At 47.3% G+C, this 19,397-nt stretch overlaps 9 protein-coding genes across 9 annotated transcripts; 2 read left to right on the top strand and 7 right to left on the bottom strand.

Moving 5' to 3' along the window:
- Window positions 1-466: 466 nt before the first annotated feature.
- Window positions 467-1,145, bottom strand: RhiXN_00292 (uncharacterized protein; the record flags this gene model as incomplete). The annotated part of the gene is made up of 2 exons (XM_043320111.1): window positions 467-910; window positions 954-1,145. 2 exons carry the CDS (start codon window positions 1,143-1,145, stop codon window positions 467-469), a joined length of 636 nt encoding a protein of 211 aa, XP_043179123.1.
- Window positions 1,146-1,281: 136 nt separating this feature from the next.
- Window positions 1,282-1,964, top strand: RhiXN_00291 (lactobacillus shifted protein; the record flags this gene model as incomplete). The annotated part of the gene is made up of 6 exons (XM_043320110.1): window positions 1,282-1,393; window positions 1,419-1,625; window positions 1,676-1,716; window positions 1,767-1,792; window positions 1,859-1,864; window positions 1,919-1,964. The coding sequence occupies 6 exons, from the start codon at window positions 1,282-1,284 to the stop codon at window positions 1,962-1,964; spliced, it is 438 nt and encodes a 145-aa protein (XP_043179122.1).
- A 182-nt stretch (window positions 1,965-2,146) lies between these two features.
- On the bottom strand, window positions 2,147-3,344 carry RhiXN_00290 (uncharacterized protein; the record flags this gene model as incomplete). The annotated part of the gene is made up of 5 exons (XM_043320109.1): window positions 2,147-2,222; window positions 2,277-2,424; window positions 2,567-2,650; window positions 2,707-3,127; window positions 3,186-3,344. 5 exons carry the CDS (start codon window positions 3,342-3,344, stop codon window positions 2,147-2,149), a joined length of 888 nt encoding a protein of 295 aa, XP_043179121.1.
- Window positions 3,345-3,561: 217 nt separating this feature from the next.
- On the bottom strand, window positions 3,562-4,704 carry RhiXN_00289 (Fungal specific transcription factor domain; the record flags this gene model as incomplete). Its single annotated transcript, XM_043320108.1, has 4 exons — window positions 3,562-3,741; window positions 3,798-3,923; window positions 3,975-4,469; window positions 4,522-4,704. The coding sequence occupies 4 exons, from the start codon at window positions 4,702-4,704 to the stop codon at window positions 3,562-3,564; spliced, it is 984 nt and encodes a 327-aa protein (XP_043179120.1).
- Window positions 4,705-5,710: 1,006 nt separating this feature from the next.
- RhiXN_00288 (integral membrane protein, Mpv17/pmp22 family protein) lies at window positions 5,711-6,649 on the top strand (the record flags this gene model as incomplete). Its single annotated transcript, XM_043320107.1, has 6 exons — window positions 5,711-5,804; window positions 5,864-6,145; window positions 6,198-6,289; window positions 6,344-6,403; window positions 6,462-6,503; window positions 6,557-6,649. 6 exons carry the CDS (start codon window positions 5,711-5,713, stop codon window positions 6,647-6,649), a joined length of 663 nt encoding a protein of 220 aa, XP_043179119.1.
- Window positions 6,650-6,754: 105 nt separating this feature from the next.
- On the bottom strand, window positions 6,755-13,125 carry RhiXN_00287 (ER-Golgi trafficking TRAPP I complex 85 kDa subunit; the record flags this gene model as incomplete). The annotated part of the gene is made up of 24 exons (XM_043320106.1): window positions 6,755-6,909; window positions 6,973-6,998; window positions 7,087-7,191; window positions 7,321-7,751; window positions 7,825-8,035; window positions 8,116-8,207; window positions 8,285-8,413; window positions 8,563-8,643; window positions 8,685-8,887; window positions 8,936-9,305; window positions 9,359-9,510; window positions 9,571-9,781; window positions 9,835-9,971; window positions 10,022-10,169; window positions 10,220-10,345; window positions 10,405-10,836; window positions 10,888-11,194; window positions 11,258-11,414; window positions 11,475-11,768; window positions 11,824-11,976; window positions 12,033-12,094; window positions 12,520-12,541; window positions 12,600-12,680; window positions 12,756-13,125. The coding sequence occupies 24 exons, from the start codon at window positions 13,123-13,125 to the stop codon at window positions 6,755-6,757; spliced, it is 4,455 nt and encodes a 1,484-aa protein (XP_043179118.1).
- A 349-nt stretch (window positions 13,126-13,474) lies between these two features.
- On the bottom strand, window positions 13,475-14,367 carry RhiXN_00286 (mitochondrial carrier protein; the record flags this gene model as incomplete). The annotated part of the gene is made up of 6 exons (XM_043320105.1): window positions 13,475-13,490; window positions 13,545-13,735; window positions 13,798-13,835; window positions 13,887-13,990; window positions 14,047-14,224; window positions 14,286-14,367. The coding sequence occupies 6 exons, from the start codon at window positions 14,365-14,367 to the stop codon at window positions 13,475-13,477; spliced, it is 609 nt and encodes a 202-aa protein (XP_043179117.1).
- A 385-nt stretch (window positions 14,368-14,752) lies between these two features.
- RhiXN_00285 (uncharacterized protein) lies at window positions 14,753-14,957 on the bottom strand (the record flags this gene model as incomplete). The annotated part of the gene is made up of 2 exons (XM_043320104.1): window positions 14,753-14,850; window positions 14,903-14,957. The coding sequence occupies 2 exons, from the start codon at window positions 14,955-14,957 to the stop codon at window positions 14,753-14,755; spliced, it is 153 nt and encodes a 50-aa protein (XP_043179116.1).
- A 621-nt stretch (window positions 14,958-15,578) lies between these two features.
- On the bottom strand, window positions 15,579-18,976 carry RhiXN_00284 (uncharacterized protein; the record flags this gene model as incomplete). The annotated part of the gene is made up of 13 exons (XM_043320103.1): window positions 15,579-15,633; window positions 15,691-15,864; window positions 15,918-16,125; window positions 16,176-16,713; window positions 16,765-16,851; window positions 16,903-17,508; window positions 17,565-17,711; window positions 17,763-18,014; window positions 18,063-18,078; window positions 18,109-18,214; window positions 18,270-18,325; window positions 18,390-18,526; window positions 18,623-18,976. The coding sequence occupies 13 exons, from the start codon at window positions 18,974-18,976 to the stop codon at window positions 15,579-15,581; spliced, it is 2,736 nt and encodes a 911-aa protein (XP_043179115.1).
- Between the last annotated feature and the right edge of the window lie 421 nt (window positions 18,977-19,397).

Genomic DNA, 19,397 nt, shown 5'->3' with positions numbered 1-19,397 from the left:
TCATTATATCTTATTCCCCTCGTGTTTTTTTCTTCTTCTTTCGTACTAGTTTAATTTGTCTCTCTCAAGCTCGTATCATTTGATTACTGCAATGGATTGAAATTGTTGGTATATATCTGATAGGGTAGAGGGATAGTGAAGGAACAACAAGGTCCAAGAAGAGTAAGATGGAAAAAAGGAATAGAAAAAAAAGGAAGGGGTGAGTGTACATGATAGACTAGACGTCTATTTGGTCGATTCCTTCGCAGCACAAACCGCAGCTAAGACATTGCAAGCAGGCTGCGTCCCGGGGAGTATCAGAATCAGAATTACTGTGTTCAGGAAGAAGGGGACTTACCAAGACCACCGCAGCAAGCGCATAGATAGCATGGACAACACAGCGGATTCTCGAACGAACTCTTGCAGCACCATGCAGAGAGCATGATCCCAAGTACCAAACACAAAAACAGGCCAACAAAAATGACGATCAGATACACTGTTTTGAAGGAGGACGATCATTAGTAACTATATACAATGGTAAAGGACGAGAATTCCACTTGCGTTTATTCCTCACAAAAGGAGAATCCTGGTTTTGGGCTGATCCTCCGTTTTGGCGCTTCCAGAGCGTGGATCCGACGTCTACGACCAAGTCGCTCATGCTCTCTGAGCACCAGAACCATAGGGCCAAGGATGCGAGTGTCAATAGCATCAGTAGTGCAGGAACAAGGACCTTTAGACGATGGGCGTGGCATTTGTTCTTGCTACAGCATCCCGAGGCGCGCTGGTCTACGGGAGGGGGACATGTGGGTGACATGTACGCCTGCGAGAGGGGCTGGTGGGTTATGGTATATTGAGTCTTTTCCATCGTGCCTGCGAGGATGTCTGAATCAAGGAGATGAACGTAGTTGAGAGGGGGAGAGGAGGGAGGGGGCTAGAACGGTCCATTTAAGTCATGGACCGGCACTGCTTGGAACATCCATCTCGTCATTGCACTGGCCGCAGTCAAAGGACGTTCCATAATCGTGGAGGATGTATTTGAATGGGGTGCCGTAAATAGCGACAGGTCCAAGGCGACCAAGTCTAACCGACGTACGGCACTTGGCGATGGATAACGAATTGGTGTGTGCGTCATTGAATGGCTGTTCCAAGATATTGCAGCTAATCATTAGGCACCCAAGCTCTTGTGCATATAGCGGTTAGGGAGCGCTCCGAGGTGAACAGGCTGAAATCTCAAGGCTGAGATATCGGGATCTACGAGCCAGAGGCTGTGCAGAGATTATCTTGACAAAGGTTCATCACATAATGGTCCACCAAACAAACCGCGCCGCCACTCATTCCGACATCTACCAATTCCCAGCACAACGATTCGACGATGCTGGCCCGTCTTGCACGCACGCGCCTCGTGGCCCCACCAGTGCGATTGTACTCTACTGAAATAGCGAAACAGCCGGGAACGGGCCTTCCCCAGGCCCCAAATCGGGATAAACCCTGGTCTGCGTCCCAAAGGCCTCGTCCTGGTCCCGAATCGAACGCTCGATTCGAGCAGACGGATCTATCTTTGCAGCCGACTCCTTTGAGTGCGCAAGCATTGATCGAAAAAGAACCTATTAGGGTCGTACATGGGAGGAGGGCAGTGTGTGATGGCGGTGAGTTGAGAGTGGGTTGTTTATGTGAGTTGTGCTTTAATATGCTTTAGGAGGAGGTCCTCTTGGCCATCCTAAGATCTTCATTAATCTCGTGAGTGTTTATATCTATGCCTCTAGTATAGCACTAATAAAAATTCACAGGACAAGCCCGGCCCACGGCCATGCGGGTATGTACACAACTTCTAGCATATTACCCTCGTATACTTACCGCAAGAGTATGGTTTACATTTTAGCTACTGGTATGTCTTCAATTTGGTCAATCTTGGATAGCATAAATTAACCTTTCGATGTAGTGGAGTTCGTTTCGAGCAGGCTCCACACCACGGCCACGAGCATTAGAAAGTCATGTAGACTAATTCTTCACTCGTTGAATAAACGGTAGACAATCTCGCACTCTATTTAGTCCGGAACCTGCTTTTCAGGAAATCGACACGAATTGGTTGAATATTATAGACGGTGCATTCAGGTAGGAGCGACTACCGGATGCATATATTACTCGGGAGTGCGATTGTGACAATGGATCAATAGAAATAATTCAAGGTACCGTAAACAACATTAGCAAAGAAGCCAGCGACTAGCGCCATTTGCATGCGACGACTTGAGACATACATCAATCAGAAGCTGCAGCCAGTGTGAATAAGTGCTACTCACGAGTATACAACTGATCGAGGGGCTTCTATTGGGGCCACATTGTCAGAAAAGAAAGCAGGCGGTGGGAGTTCCCGTAGGAAGAACATCGGTATTAATGGAAAGAAAAAGCCTATGAGGATGCCGTGAAAATATGGGGGGTACATCGGCTCTGTCACACGAGTCAGAACATGGTCAGTTAGTTAGAGTTGCAGCAAAGTCGTGCAGACAGAATTGCCCAGAAGACATGCTAGTTACACAAAGATCTTTCGGGAACCGCCACGGACTTTTTGTTTTACGGAAGCACGACTCACCTCCATCGTTTGACTCTGCTCCTGGCAACCCAGAGTCCATGTTGTCAACCCATTGTTCTTCTAATGCCCTGGCGTGTTCGTCGTCTAATGAACGATTATGTATGAGTGTGTTTCAACAAGTAGAAGCATTCGTCTCTCACCTTGATCAAGTACCTCTGGTCTCTGCGCATGGAATTGCCTCCTCATCGACTCAATATCTTCTGCACTGAATCCAGCTGAAGCCAATCGATCGAACCCCCTCATAGGCGCGATTTGTGGCTCTTGTTGCTTATCATCGCCGTCAATATCATCCCCTTCTGTCCCGATAGAACAGTGTATCCAGACGTCGGCGGGTTCGGGATCCTGTTCTTGTATAGATGAGACAGACTTGCGCGAAGGAAAGTTGCCACTTGTAGGAGATGCCACTGGGGAACGAACGGGGGTATTATTCGCATTGCTTTTACGTGAATGGGATTCGAGGGCTTCGAGCCAAGGTACCAGACGAGTACCATCAGTTAGTAGTCGTCCTGCATGAACGAGTCTTAGTCTACGTCGTTCCAATGAAGGTCTCAATGATCTAATCTAGACGAGCGTCAAGAAGGTATTTTCATATATATATATATTAAGACAGGCAGCTCACCAATGCTTTTACGTCGCGGACAGTGTCGCGCGGTGAGACTCCCAGCAGAAGGTCTGGCTCGCGTTCTGTAAATCTGATGGTGATTGGGCGACGTTGTTCGGGCTCGGTGTTTTCATCATTGGTTGCACGCTGTTTGCCCTTGGCTTTGTCGCTCAGCATCGTCGACCATAGCCTACATTAAGGCCGCTAAACACGTGATCGGTTGATCGAGTGCAATAAAGTAAGCGCCGAGAGGTCACTTGAATATTAATTCCAATCCATTGATACTGAAAACTATAAAGAATCTATGGGTCGTACACAATCTAATAGCATCGACTTAAAAGGAATGGATTATTCTAATGGTTGGTGAAAGTGTCCAACCATATTTAAGCTTGGGCTAGAACATCACTAAAGGAGGGGATCTGGAGGTCCAATCAACGTGCCTGTCAATAAAGGAATGCTGCCAAAGCTCCTCTAATGCACCCAATAGTGTCTTCATGTATGTAGAGAATGTGCAAGTCATGAGACGATTCCGAATAAATTGTCTATCCTTGACTGAAATGGCAAATGTCCCTGCCTATGGAGGTAATTAACCGACCGTCCTGGCTGAAGCGAAGGAGATGAATTACTTACAATAAAATATGGTATATACAGTAGGCAGTCTGGATTATGGCCCGGCCGCAGTGTTGATGCTAACTTGATTATCTGCTTTACTGACTGTTGCACCATTTCTTGGTTTGGGGCAGCCCTAAAGATTACCTAGTACGATTGTTGGACAGCTTGGGTAAAAATGGTTTAGATTAAACTTACTTGATAAAGGTAAAGGACTATAGAATGTCTCCAAATCTCCTGTGCGCTAATGCGTTGTATTTTCATCATTGAATTTGTAGTACTGGTGGGCCAAATCTTCCAAGCTCGAAGAGCTGCCTCTATTGTAACTGCTCGAGTAATGAGTTCGGTCGACGATATTGGCTTGTGCTTTAGATCAAGAATTTGGATGGTTAATAGCAAGAAAGCATCCGGAAGACCAGTCATCCATTCCAGTCCATTGTCGAAAGACGGAGGGTCTGGGCCATTTTGATTTCTACTCAAAAGAGCATCGGCGTTGCAATCATAGAGAAGGTGTGTGGGACGTGAGGTTGCCATTGCGGTGCAGACGTCACACCAAGCAAAGATCCGGATATCAAGAGTTTTGAACCCGTAGAGTTTATGGATACTGATGGGTGCTGCACCAACCAGTTGTCTTACAACAGGTGCAGCTCGTTCGATGTATTTTATGTAACTCCCAAGGTCACCCGCATAATACTATATGATTTGGTATCAAAGTATTGAGTTGCTATCGAATAAAAGTACCCACGTAAAAGCCAAGAAGCCCGGAGATCCCCGCCAACTGAGCGTCCAGGGTCGTGGTCGATTGAGTCATTTCGGTCTGGAGTACTGTGATAGCGGCATCAATGATTTCGTATGCGTGTTCTCGAAGAGAAGATTGAGACGCTCCAGCATTCAGAAAGGAGTAAAACAAGAGTGATGAACCTAGCATCCCAAGTCGGATAGATTCGACCTGATGATAGTGCGTGACGACTCCAGCGACATGGCTAGGCAGATTACTCGGGTCGTAAGAATACCGAACAAGAAATGTAAAATCTAAGAATTTAACGATTTATGCTGGTTATGTGCATATTTAGCAAGACTTACATGAATCTACAACGTTTGACCATAGAACTCGATGTTGGGGAGGAAGGTCAAAAGGAAGATACAGGTTAATCAGTCGTAATGCTCCGGGAAGCCATTCACTTGGTTTAAGTGCCTCTTCTTCATCTCGTCAAATATATGCTCCGGACCGTCCTCGTTTGCGCATATAAATGCGAGTGTATCTAAAGATTGAAAACTTATGCATTTCGACGCTGCTGGTTTCCTTGGGACTGGAAACATCAGTAGAGATGGACAAAGAGCCATCAAATTGTGACAGCATATCCAAAGTGTTTGGTATCGTAGGGCAGAAGTGATTTATCGAGAAGTCATGAGAGCTGGCTTCGATTGCTGGCTCAGACAGTGAGTAAATATTCCATGCCCAAGTCGTGAGGATAAATTGATGTAGTTATGTTATCCTCCAAGACTGGATTAAATCTGGTGTTTCGGACGGGACAACAGTAATGTTGGCCAATTCCAAATCAGGTCGAGGTTGGATCCTGAGCAAACGGGTGGGCCGCGAAGTACATTTCTGTGTAAGTCGAGAAGCGGGCCAGATACAATCATCACGACCTCCGCAGCGGCCACAGACAGGCTGACCTCGTCACATTTCTTTCGTCTATAAATGTTATATGAGTTATTATATTATTTAGATTGTTAGGGACCTTCATTATCACTTTTGGCGGCAGGTCAGACAACCCTTTCTTGATCGTTGGCGAACTTGTTCCATGGCAGACGTGATGATGAAGGATAAACAAAGTGTGGCTATGACTCACGTGCAAGGGTGATGACCGGCTCGGTAACCCTCCATTACCACACGGCTACTCCTCGAGCTGACACGACCACCATCAAAAGCAATGGCTACCACAAAGCCCGCAGTCCACCCACTCCTTGCTGCATACCTGCAACAGCTCAGCACACGCCCTCTAACTACCAAGGCTGTGACATCAGGTCGGTAATTGTATCATATATATGGATAACACATCCAGTATTCTAATAACATTTATCAGGCATTCTCTCATTCTTGCAGGAGATTCTTGCATCTCATATTGCCCGTGTCCCTTCCTCGCTACCTCCTAAGAATGCTCCCACATATTCTCGTGCACTCGCTGCTGCCAAAATTGACGCACGCGCACTGAAGCTTGCGATATATGGGTTCTTTATTAGTGCACCAATGAACCACTTCTTCGTTGGGCTGCTACAACGTGCGTTTGCTGGACGCACAGGAACGGGCGCCAAAATAGCTCAAATCGTTGCCAGCAACTTGATTGTGGCACCCATTCAATGCGCCGGTGAGTTGCGGAGTTGGCATTAATTAGAGTCCACAATTGAGGTCATCTCTAGTATATCTGGCCTCTATGGCCATCGTAAACGGTGCCAAGACTACTGAAGAAATCATCAAGACTGTCAAGGGAGGATTCACCAAGGTTATTAGAGTAGGTTATCTCATGTGTAGCATACTTTCTTATGAGCCTGACACTCCATCGTAGCTTCAATGGATAACTTCTCCGATAGTCATGGTTATTGCTCAAAAATTCATCGCTCCGGAAGTAGGTTCATCTAATATAATCATTCGACTTCGCTTCTGACAAATCTGTGCAATCTTAGCTCTGGGTTCCTTTCTTCAACATGATCCAGTTTATGATGGGTGTAAGTTATCACTTAGTTAAGAAACCTATGATGCACTGACCATTTGGTCTCAGACATTCTTTAATACACAAATCAAGAAGGCCAAACTCCGTCAAGAACGTGCTGCTCAAGCTCGCAAAGACCTTGAAAATTCCAAAAAAGCGTAGTTCATTCCCCCTCGGTGTTTGATATATCTACTTGGTCTAAATGTAGAAAATACGCTCCATTACTTTTGAATTATATCTAGTGATGATAAAACACTCTATCCAAGTTTAGCCCTGGCGTACAACAATGATAGTCTCTTCCTCTGGGGCAGGTGTGGCAGTGATGTAGGCCTCTCCAGCCCTCCACTCGCCGGTGTCGCTTGCTGCTACCTCGTACTGCACATTCCACCCACCAATTCCATACACACCCGGTCGTGACACGACTATATGAGCAATTATCTGGCACGTCTGAAGGGGCGCTAGTACTCTCCTGAACACCGTCTGACCTGCATAAACTGCCGCAAGGTGTGATCTAATTATTTTGGTGGGCGAGTGCCAATGAAAAGATGGAACAAACTTCAGCATGGGTATTTCCACCTGGTTTAAAATATGACGCTCACGGAGACAGGAGAATATCGAACTTCTGTTTCAGATCCAGCATGCACTTCACCGTGCGAGACATGGAGAAATTGCGGAGAGTAAACGTCACGGGTATTGTACTAGCCCTGTCAAGTATAGTTGGTTAGGGTAAGTAAAGTATAGGGATTGCTGTGCGGATGCGGTGAATTGAGAGTGCGTGGCTATGAAAAAAAAAAAAAACGAGACTAGCGAAGTCTAAATGACAAAACACTTACTTGCCCTCTTGCACCACTACCTCAGTTCCTGGTCCGCATACGTATGCGCTTATACACGGCCCACTTGCATTCCACATAGAGCCTCGAATCTGTGAGGCAAGCATTTCTCGTTCTCTCTCGGTTTCCGCATACATACTCCTCCCTTTCTTTTTCTTCTTAACACCGTTTGATGCAGCTCCTTGGATATCGTCTAAGTCTTGCTCCTGCATAAGCCCTCCATGTAGGCCACCAACTTGCAAGCCGTGAGCGAATAGGAATCCCCGGATGTCACCAGAATTATACTCAAGGATGACATCCAAATCGTGTGCGCCGAATAGTGGAACAAGGTTTTCTGCACGAGTGGATGGAATGAGAGGGAGCTGGGTGCGTAATTGTTTTATGACATGCGCGCGTCGTGATGCAAGTAAAAAGTGCCGTGCCAACGAAACCTCCTACACGTAAGTAATGTACCAAGTTTAGTTAGCTCCTGCGTTCATGATCTTCAAAACTAAGAACAAAACATACAACCTTTGGTGGTGACTCAATATGCGACCAGGAAAGTTCTATGCTTAGTGGGGCCTCCCGAGGACCCGGGGAGACTTCTTCAAGTACATTTCTCAACTGGCGGGCCGTGAATGCATTCGTCTCAATAGCCTGCTCTATGCGGGGTTTCCCCTGTGGCAAAATAACAGCTGAAGTTCTTCCTAGCTGTCCAGGGGGTATTGACAAGGGTGCGCTGGGATACACGAATTCCGCGAAGGTGCGTGTGTTTGGTGAACACCAAAGTCCGGGCCAAGGAGCATGTAAACAACATACCGTTTGGTTGATGTCGAGGCTTGTATACCCCATGCGATGGAAGTGGTTGAGAGCCGAGAGATTTGCACATCTTGAGCCCCCGCATTGTGGACCTATCAGCCAGCGCCCAGAGAGATCGGACATCAACTGGCTTCGAACTAGAACGCCACTAGAAATATTTTGAACCCACCTCAACCATGAGGGTATATGCACACTCTTTGATATCCGCAGACGGCTGTACATGTGCCACGGTCTGCAATGACTTCTCGACATGAAAAGGGATCTTCATGCGTGTTGTATAAAATGTCTCATCGTTCTCCTAGGCTCAGGAATTTGAAAGTAAGCATCCCATATGGGGCGTTCGTGACGATCCAAAGCAAGGGGAAGGCTGAGAGCGGCGTAGGAGTTCCGATAGACAACAAAAGGAAGCGGAGAGCCAACAGCAGATGTGATATCCACTTAGCAAACCGTCAAAAAGTTTCCAGCAGGTGAAAAGCGGGGGACATCTCCCGAAATGATAATTAGGGATAGAGAATATGGATCCAGGAACTGCTGAGGTCGAAAAATACGGGATCAATCGGATAACTCACCTTACGAAACACGAGCAGAATCGAGATATCGTGCAAACCGGGTTCATGTCCACAATATGCAACCTGAAGATCCAAGTGTTTGCCCAACCCAAGCAACGGAGATCCTGTAAGCTTTTCAAGGGGAAGTCTCACAGGACCAGGTTGATCAAGCGTATTACGAAGGCCGATGCCATTCGCCGACAGACCATTTTCATCTTGATGATCTGAGAACCTGTGAGCAGGTACGTCACGATAGCTATATTATGGCTTACCTAGACACTGGGGCAAGAATGGCCACCCTGCCTCGCCCATCACTACCCAGATATCCGTTAATGGCTCAGTACTCCCTCCGACAATCGGATGTTCCAGGCGCATTATCGCCTTCCGCAGCTCACCCAGGCACATGGGACGTGAGTCGGCCTCTGCAAGCTCGATGTCAAGCCTTGCACCCTTTGGAAGAACCTGTACGCGGATAGCATTATCGGGGCCGTACACTTTGCCTTGCCGCTGCTGTGGGGTGGTATGTAAACGTGCACCACGCCAGGTAAGAGGCTCCGTAGTAGGAAGAAGTGAAAGGAAACGATATGTTATATGAGAAATAGTGATCGTTCCTGGAGACTGGCAGGTTAATCCCATATGGAGCTATGATGCAAGTCAATAGACGATCAAAGGGCTCAGTAAAGGGGTAAACAAACTAAGCGGGTTTCTTTCGGCCTGAGCCCAACTTCTGACAATGACTCGATTGCAACCTTGATTCCATCCAATGCGTCTATTGTAAGCGTCAAGTCGCTAAGAGTAACCTCTGCATCTAGTGGATTATACACGCTCAACTCTACCCAAAACATCTCTGGAAATAGAATCGATTTAGGACTTGAAATCATCCCGTAGGTCGTGCGGTTCAACTAACCTTCGGCTTGAGCAATCCCCGAACTACGCAGAATGCATTGTCCGTTAGGTTTCCAGTGCCTCTTCCAACTCTCTTCAAGCTGATTCCAGATCTGGGAGTCTTCGTCAGAGTCCAAAGTGCCAACCCGGATTTGAGTTTTTTGGGGCTGGCAGAAGCGAACTGGGAGCGCCAATTGAGATATTACTTCATGTCCGGATGTAGAGATTAGGTGCTGATATGATATAAGAAACCTTGGAAGTTCATAGTAAGAAAGCGTATGCTCACTTCAAGTGCCACTTTAAAGTCTTCAATATACGTTTCATCATCTCCCTTTGTTGCTTCTTTCGCGCTGGCCGGATGTAACAGGGAGATAAATGTTTTGACTGCACCCTCTGCGTCGCCAGTCGTATACTTCAGACGACCTGAGTAGAATCAATAGAGTGAATACGAACAGTCAACAGTTAGTACTTACCCAAGGCATGGTCAATTCCGGAAGAAATTCCGTCAAAACCGCACCGTGTATTGTCTTCTGCCTCAAAAAATGCAGGCGACAAAAGTTTCTGTACCGGAGTGTTACAAAGGTCTCGGGCCAATCGAAGGAAGTGCATTGTCAAAGGTTTCTAATAAAGTATTTGGTTAAAAAACTAATCGGGAGCCGATCGGTACTCACGATTCCGCATTTATCGAGCCTTTCGGCAGCCGCAACGTAGCAAAGTGTTGCTCTTCGTGAAGAGCCTTTTCGAGCGCACAATTGCGCAGCCTGGGCTAGGAGTAGAGCCGTAGGGACCTCTTCAGACTAGACAAATCGGGGTTGTTGGTCCGGTTAATCAAAAGTAGACATAGGAAACACCTCACTGAGCCGGCTGCCCACATCAACCACTGGTCGCCTCCTATGGCATTTAATTCGCGTATACCACGCTCCCAACGGACAGCATACTTCAAAGCGCGGAGTTGGGATGAAGGAGATGGGTCCTTTCCAATAAGTCGGGCTCCGAGTAGTGCATTATGTGCATACGTCTCAAGCATTCTCGACGGCGTTAGCAAGAGAGGTAGTACATCGGCAGCACTAGCATTGGATGTATCCTTGCGTAAGGTATCGAATACGGTTGTTGCAAGCTTTAGATCGCCAAGAAACGTGGCAAACTCCGCAAGACGTCGCTGTTGAACAGCCGTAGAGGGCGCTGGGGAGGAGGGACTTGAGGGAGCTGGTGTAGATGATCCAGATGTTCCGAAAAGCCGACGGGTGGTTGAGAATAGACGGGAAGGGAGTCTACGCGTGGCAACATACTTAACGGAAGTGTCAGGGTTGCTTTTCAGTACTACAATAGTAAAACTCACGGCTTCGTTCCATTCAATTACATTGCGCTCCATCCATGGAATAAGACTTTGAGTCACAAACTCCCTGACAAATCGGCCAATAGTCTCGAGATCATCATCAGCTAGAGCTATACTACCCCTGTTGTGTTCCTCAGCCATATCCTCAGGATGGCTACTGGGAGTCTCAGTAATATCATTCGGAGGTGGAGGGAGTCGTGGTGGTGGTGGGATAAATGGGTTGAGCGACGAAGACCCCGATAAAGACCAACACATAAGATGTGTGTGAGCGCCCTGTTGCTTCTTTACTGCGTTAAACAGTGCCTGCGATCTATTGGTCAGGTTTCTCAAGGTCAATTGACGGCTTAATGAATAGAATAAGATAGTAACTTACTCGTCCATATTAAGTGGAGAAAATGAGATTGGATGAATGATAAGAGTAAATTTTAGCAATACAGGGTCAACCCAGGGAGGAAAATCGAGTGCACGAGAGTGTAGGTTGGTGATAGCTTGCAGAGGGTTAGATGCCATGGTAGAGGTCGCCAATATCACTGAAATATTCCTATGCGATTACTTGGGCGTTAATAAAATACGCAATAGTGGCAACGTACAGGCGACCGGGTGGTTCCATCCTTCCGTCCGAGCGGGGGCAATATCACCCTCTGTGCAAAGCCTTATGTCCTCCCACCATTTCATTTCCTTAGCTAAATTCAAAGGTCTTTCCTCTATTTCTCGGACCCAGGCAGCGGCCCGCTTAGACACACGACTACTAATCCAATCGAACATGCGGCCAGCCCGAGCCTCTTCGTCTTCCTTGCACACCGTCTCCACATCCAATAGATCAGAAAACCTTAGAAAATATCTGTCATGTGTTGTTGTCGCAAGCGCTGTAGTACGTGCTGATACTGATGGAGAAACATCAGGAATATAATTAATGTGGTACGATTCCGTAGCACTAACTTGATTCAAGAGGAGTGAACGACCTTAAAAGATCAGGCAATTGAGGGAGTTTTTTGTCTGCTAATAACTCTACAAGGTCAGGCGATGCCAAGACAACCACATGTGGAGAAAGTGAGAAGGGCAACGCAGACGACATAGGTTTGTTCCAGATTTCTTGACAGAAGTTAGAGTCAGCACAAACCAGTACAAGTCTATCTGGATAGTCGAACTAGCCAGCTTGATTCCGGTTTGTCCAGGAGGGTATCTAGCGATCTTCAGAGTAGGATGAACCCTAAAGGAGCAGGATGTGAGATATAGTTATTAAATATTTGAGAACTAAGTATAAGCTCTTGAGTTCGGCTCCTCGGATTGTTCCTAGGTACTCGGTTAGAGATTGGATGTTACCCAGTCAGCTTTGATTGGCGTCGACTCTTTTAGGATGTTTGGACAACGTTGATGGCAGTTCAATCACGTGAGATAAGTGCATATGTACATCATAAACCTCTTGGCTAAACATGAATATCCTAACACATAACTCTGTCCATAAACTCGTAATATGAAAGAAACTAAAATAGTCGATCCACCGAGAAGTACAATCTCTCGCTTCTATCTCAGACGGAAAAGTCAGATTCAGAGGTCTGAAACTCGGAACTCTCTCTGTGGCATGGTACATGAGTAAGTGTTTCTAATAAGCTGTTAATAACAGTGCAAGCTAACCTGCTGGGTGTTCTCAAAGTACCTTTCAGTGAATTGAGCGACAATGAGATGTTTGTATCCTTTTTTGGAAAATGACATACCCCAAGATTGGTCAGTTGAATCTGAACCAAGAGAGAGAGACGGGACCCCGTGAAGTCTCCTATGACCAGAGTAACTCGACCCTGCATTGTTAAGCAGTCAAAAGCCCTCTGATTATTAAATGTAATGACTGAGAGCAGTGATGGAATATTTCATACCAAGAGCATCTCCACAGCTGTAGTCGTCACCAGATGCACACCTACTACCCGTCACGCGCACACCCATTTGAAGGTCCTTGCTCGCTCTGATAGTTCGGATGACCGACTGCCTTACATCCTCATCAGTAAGTTTTACTGCGGTATCGACTGAACCCCATGATTCTCTCGGGATAAGTGCGATAATCGCTCGTCTATCTAGACTTGGAGGAGCCGTGAATTTCATAGTGATATATGAACTTGAACGGATCGCCTTCACTTCGACCAGAAAGCCATCCCGGGACACATAGGAGCGCGGCACCGCTCCAGCTGGGACGATAAAGCCTCCTGACACGTTCCTGATAAATGTCACGAACGGATCGTCGCGGTCCATAAGAAAAGCACAATAACAAGATCCCAAATTGAAGGATCGGGTCAACGGGTGGTTTGACTAGGTAATTAAAGAAGTTGGATCAGCCGATGCGTAGAGTAGGGCATAGGTCACCCATATTTGTACCTGCATAGGCGATGGGGCTATATGCCATGCTTGCAATGCATGCAGGGATCACACTTCCTAGGATCGTGCAAGGCCTCATTCCCAAGGCGTGTCATTTTCACGTCCGTAAGCAGCGTGTTATCTGTTGTCGAATTCCATCTGGCCAAAGAATGAGATAACATAAACTAATGTATCTACTGTACATCTATACCGTACGTGCACATCAAACCCTAATATACCAACTGATCTATCGGCTCTTAACCCTATAGCCAACTATTAGCGAATAGCACGAGAAAGAAGTTATGGATCAGACTCACCATGCCTTAACATAATCAGCAAACGATACCATGCAAACCGTTTGCCAAATGCCTAGCCCGATGCGCGGGGTAACGCCACGATACAACCCCTTGATCCCATTCTCTTTATAGATAAAGGCCAAAGTGTTGAAAACTGTCAGTTTAGCTGGGCGGTTGGCAGAAGCCACTGCATCCTTAGACATTGATTGCATCTGGTGGTTTATTAGACAAGCAACCTTAAACTTCATGAATGATGCATTACCTCAACGCGTACAACCTCGATTGGTTGGTTCCATGTGCCAAGTGCACCACCTTAGAGTTAGTTCACATCATGCACTACATTATTGCCATCACTGTGCCTACCAATCGTAGATGCCAAAATTTTGTCAGCAGCACCTAGCTTGTCGTTTTCGCCTTTTCCTCTAATTTTGCGAATGGATGTTTCAGCTAGACGAGCAAAACCGATACTGAGAAAACGGAGTTATTAGTACTTGTTATCTAATGGTTTCCTCGAATTCCATACCGGGATCCCCAGTTCGTCATTTGTCGCAATGCAACAGCGTTCACTCCCTTATTAATCCCAGCAATACCCTCTCGCCTATAGATGTCAGCGAAGACAACCCATGTTGATGGGGGTTTTATCCCTGCAGCGGCCTGTTTGTGGCGGGTGATCTCCGCAGTCTTCATACAGGTACAGAAACCTATGTATTATAGGTTTGAGATATTGCATGATACTGTAAGGGGGTAGTTCGGAATGCTTACCCATTGTGGCATAAGCCTGGACGATACCGCCGCTCATGCCTCCTACAAGACCAGCCGAAGCGGGACTTAATCCGAACTTCATCGCTCGGGACTCGACCTCAGCGGCAGTAAACAATAGTACACCCCTTTGGTTGAAGCTTCAATCCAGGCCTATTGAATCGCTGGTAAGACACGCTTACGTTACGCAATGGCTTTTTATTGTTCACACACCCATGGAATGAGCCCTTGGTAGAAGCCAGTAACGCCACCTCTGCTCCAAACGGACCTTACTGCTTGAAGCATGGTTTGACTGCGATTTGCTGCCATCTGGGTCTTGAGGACCTCAAGTGGCTGTCCAAGTGTAGTAACCTGTACAAGTCTAAATCACTACAAACACGAGTTTTTTAATGAGCATATATACCTCCTGTTAGGTGAATTAGAATACAATCAACAATCTGACAAAACAATCTGGAGTCTCTACTCACAAACTAAAAGTATTCGGCACGTAGATAATGATGAGGTAGTCGCAAGTCAGTATGTTGAGTATCGAGCGGGTCCTTGACACTGACCATATTCATCGTTGCACCTGAAGTAGTTCGTTTAGTGCAAATATGCGCGCTGGGAACAGTCAAACTCACCAACTGCAATGTTCGACCAGCTAACACCTTGACCAGGCTCACGTGCAACACCCATTTTTTATAAACTCGCAAGTTAGAGCTGAGGCCGCAGAAAGGTGAATTATAAAACCGCCAACGAAGGATGGGTGGTGGGTTGGGGAAGAAAGCCGGATGGGGGAGCCCTTAAAGTAAAGTCGCGCATGAAAAAGGGTCCGGGCCGTTAGCGCCGATATTCGATATTGACATTATGGTCCGATTCCCCTTGGACAACGCGTATATGTTTGCACACGCCATCTGAGACGAAAGAAATCATTCAAGAACCCATGATCATGCACCTACCATCCATCGTTCATGACTCCACCAGAATCTTATTTAGTGAGGCGACTAGATCGGGATTATCACAAGCTCAAGGCCATGGCTCGACGTCGGATAACCGGTAATCTCTCCCTCGTCAAGTCATCACCATATTCATGCAAACACAGCGTTCATGTGAAAGTGTAATAAACCCACTATATATTTACAATACCCAAACAAATATCCATAGACACGATCTAGTGGGATTAAGATAGCACAGGATGAAAACGATGGGGACATATGGGTATCCCAAAAATACGCTTTAATACACCAGAAGAGGGAAACCCGCATACACAGAAAATATTATGGTGTGAAGAGAATAAACGACATATTAGGCCTCACTCTAAGCGGCTTGCTCGTGCGTCATGGCCTTGAGGCGTTCCAGTTCATCTTGGAGTCTGTAGCACAGGGTTCCCCTCAGAGACATCATCAGCATGATTTGCCAGTCTACTCACTGTTTAACTTCATCTTGAGTATCGTTGAGCTCTTCTTCTTGGAACGACAATTCCATGTTCTTGCGCTCCAGTTCCTCGCCAAGCTGTTTCTTCTCGTCTTCCAGCTCCGTGATCCTACGCCCAAACTCCTCAGACATCCGATCTTTCTCATCCTTTACCTCCATGAGATTGATACTGTTTAGGAGTTAGCACATCGCATGACCCAGGTATATTTGACAGCGACTTACGTGAGCTGAGCAACAGCTTGCTTGTGCTCGGTCTCAAGTTGAGTCAATCTAGCGTCATTGGCATGGTGTAGACGCTCAAGATTATCTCGAGAGCCATTAGACAGGATACGACTATGCTTGGGAGTGACGGGCGGGCTCCGAGAGCTATTCAAAGTCGAGAGGGCACGGTCTCGCTCTTCTTCAACTTTACGCAATAGGGACGCTCGCTCTGGATGCAGAAATGAGATGCGAAACTTTAAATGGGATAGGGGTATTTACCTTCGGCGAACTGGGCCTTTTCGGCCTCGTGTTTGGACTTAAGGGTTTCCAACGCTTCAATCCGGCCCTTCGCTGCCTCCTCCAACTCGAGCTTGTGGTTATTCACTGTCGCCACGTAATTCTCTTGCATCGATTTGTAAACATCGTTCAAGGCGTTATAATCGTCCTTCATTTCGCGGAGCTCGTTCCTGAGCGACTCGATCTCTGCCGATGGTGTGGTCTTGGGGGATGAGGATGCTGCCTTGTCCAAAGATTGTTTCAAGTCGCTAACTTGCTGTTGCAACGCCTTGGTCTCCGTCACTTGCGCAGAAATCGTATTCTTGGCCTTAGCTAGGTCATCTCGAGCGGCATTAGCCTCGACAGTTAGATTGTTGATCTTCTTCTCCAACGGCTTAGTCGCAGACTCTAAAGCTTCCCGATGAGTATCCTCAGCGTGACTGAGTTCTTCACGATGGCTACTTCGAATGGCCTTGATTGCAGCATCAGAACGAGTACGCAACTCAGCGAGTTCTTTGGAATGCTGTCCATCCGCCTCACCCTGTGACCTCGTATCGTCAATAGAAAGTCCAACATATGTAAATGATCTTACCTTGGCGCGATGATAAGCCTCTTCGACCAACTTATCGTGCTCGACCTTGACCTCTCTAACCTTGGCTGCGTACTTGTCTTCCTGACTCTACGACTACGTCAAACATACGTACAGATATCAAGTGGCGAGTTTCCTTACCGCTAATTCTGTCTTGAGATTTTCTACCTCTTGGGCGACGAGGGCGGCGCTGCGCTCATGGCTTTCCTTCGCCTCGGCAAGCTCCTGAGACGATTGAGCCTGGAGGACCTCGACAGTCTTGGCATGGGCTTCTTCGAGCGCAGCTAAGGCTGATTTCTTCGATTCAGCGGCTGACTCTTGAGCTTCCTTGAGGGCGGTGTCTAGCTTAGTAGTATGTTCGACTCCGGCAGCAGTGATGGCAGCTTCTAATTTCTTGACGGCTTCCTCATGAGCCATCTCGATTTTCTCGAGGTCAGCCTGGAGACGAGATTTGGCATCTGCGAGCTCCTTAGAATGAGCGTCCTTGAGTTTAACAAGTTCTTTGGCGTGATTATCAGCGTCGACCTCATTTTCCTCCCTGATTTCTAGTATTTCAACCTCGAGCTCGGAAATACGATTCTTGAGCTCCTCCCTTTCCGACTCGAAAGTCGAAATCTGGCTCCGAAGTTGGGATATCGTGGCTTCGGCGGCTGAAAGTTTGGCCTCAGTCTCCTTGATCTGGATCTGGAACTGTTCGATCGAGGCTTGATGGCTGGCGGTCAGTGCTTCGGTTTCAACGCGAATAGCCTCCAAGTCAGCACGAGCCTTCAGCAAAGCTCATGTTCAATAGCGGCTGCAGCAACAAGGTCGCCTTGGGTAGAATGTTGCTCCTTAAGTGCGCTGATTTCCAGCTTCGCAACGTCGTTAGCAGAGCGCAGCTCAGCTATGGTGTTCTCGAATTCTTGCACTCGGGCGGCAAGCTCGGTATATTCAAATTCCTTCGTATCGAGCTGAAGTGACGTTTATTTAGAAAGCGTATAGAAGAAGAGGATGAAACTTACGTTAGACAGGGTTTCATTTAGCTCCTTCTTTGCCTCTTCAAGTAAGGATTGCAGCTTGCTTTTGTCCAGTTCGGATGATCCTAGCGCATGCTTTGACGACTGTAACTCATCATTCAAGCGAGTCTCAGCAATCTCTGCATTCTTTGAAGCCTCCTTCAGAGAGGTAACGTTCTCTTCTAAGGTCTTGACCTGCTCTCGAAGGGATAGAACTTCTTCATTCTTTTCTTTAAGCTCCCTTTCGAACACCTCGTACTATAGTCAACTCAGCAATAGTTTAATTACGCGAGGTGCGCTACCCACCTTAGCATCTTTGGCGCTGGGCTAGAAGTGCCCGGAGTGCTAGTACGACGGTGTTCTCCGGGCAGCTCTGGCAGAACCTTCCCAGTCAATGTGTTCCACTACAGTCTCTGTAGGCTTAGAACGTGCTCCCGGTGATGGGCGTGCCGTTGCAGCTGTCCAGAGGACGAAGGGGAAGCAACCGAAGCGCGGGATGGGGAGTGGGTTTACCCGCAGGTTTTGCTGTCTGTGCTTTGGCGACAGCAGTGGCAGAAGGCCGGTAGTAGCTTGAGTTTGGATGAGATGGAGGGTTTACTAGCATGTCCTGCGGGGGTAATGTACGACGCGCACGTAAATCTGCCACAGCTGGATGCAGCGGTCTTGCCAGGTCCTGCGGTGGGCTTTGACGACGTGGCAGTGGACGGTGTCAAAGAAACCCTTTTCGAGGCAGGTGCTGGAGTGGGCTGGTTTGTTTTGGCAAGCGAAGTCTAGCGTTAAATCAACGAAATGATAAATACATTCCATGAGACGTAATAACCATCATGTGAATAAATGAGCACTTCAGATTCGGGAGAGGTGCGTACCTTCCGTGCAGATGCAGATGCAGCTGGTGCTTTGGAATCGACTTTTCCTGTAGCTAGACTGGTGGTGCGTGTTCGAGCGCCAGTACTTATGCTGGCTCTGGGTTTCGCCGGAGACATAGATGCGGGTGCTGTTTTCTTATTTTCGGCGGGTGTATCCATTTCCGCAGATTCGGAAGACGGCTCTGGTTCTGGTTCGTGAGCTGGCTCTGCGGGGCCAGGTGTCTCGTTGGGGTGATCCTCGTGGTCACCATGCTTAAAGCCGTCACCGTCAGATACGGGAGTCAGAGGAAGGGTTGCCTCCTTTGTATCTTCGACTTGTTCTGTGACTGAGGGAGCGCGTTCTACTTCAGCCATGTTGAGAGTGTTGATAGTCGAGGTCAAGAGTCTGAGGGCGCAACTTTGGGTTCGCGCGCTAAGGACATGAAGCTCCCGGACCCTGATGGACCCTAAACACTCTCCAAACACAGCCAAGTATCTCAAACCAACAACAGCGCTTTCAGTCGAAACGCACCCGTGATTGTTCGAAATACAGATCGCCGAATCACAACCCTACAGAAAATAGACGGGCAGATAAACCTAATGTAACTTCATGAAGCGGTAAGATGAAAGTTTGCACGTACTTGCTATAAGTGGTAAGTCGCCGTAAGCAACCGCTGAAACAACGGCCGATGGCCGTGGTATTGCAAGCTGCTCAGTATGGATCAGCCTAGCGAACACCAAGCACCATTTGATGAGGATCATATCAAAGCAATAGCGGGACCGGAGAAGCAACTAT

The sequence above is a fragment of the Rhizoctonia solani genome, chromosome 4 (assembly GCF_016906535.1).
Source record: "Rhizoctonia solani chromosome 4, complete sequence".
NCBI lineage: Eukaryota > Fungi > Basidiomycota > Agaricomycetes > Cantharellales > Ceratobasidiaceae > Rhizoctonia > Rhizoctonia solani.
Note: the sequence above shows the minus strand (reverse complement) of the source record. Positions and strands in the feature narration are given on the sequence as shown.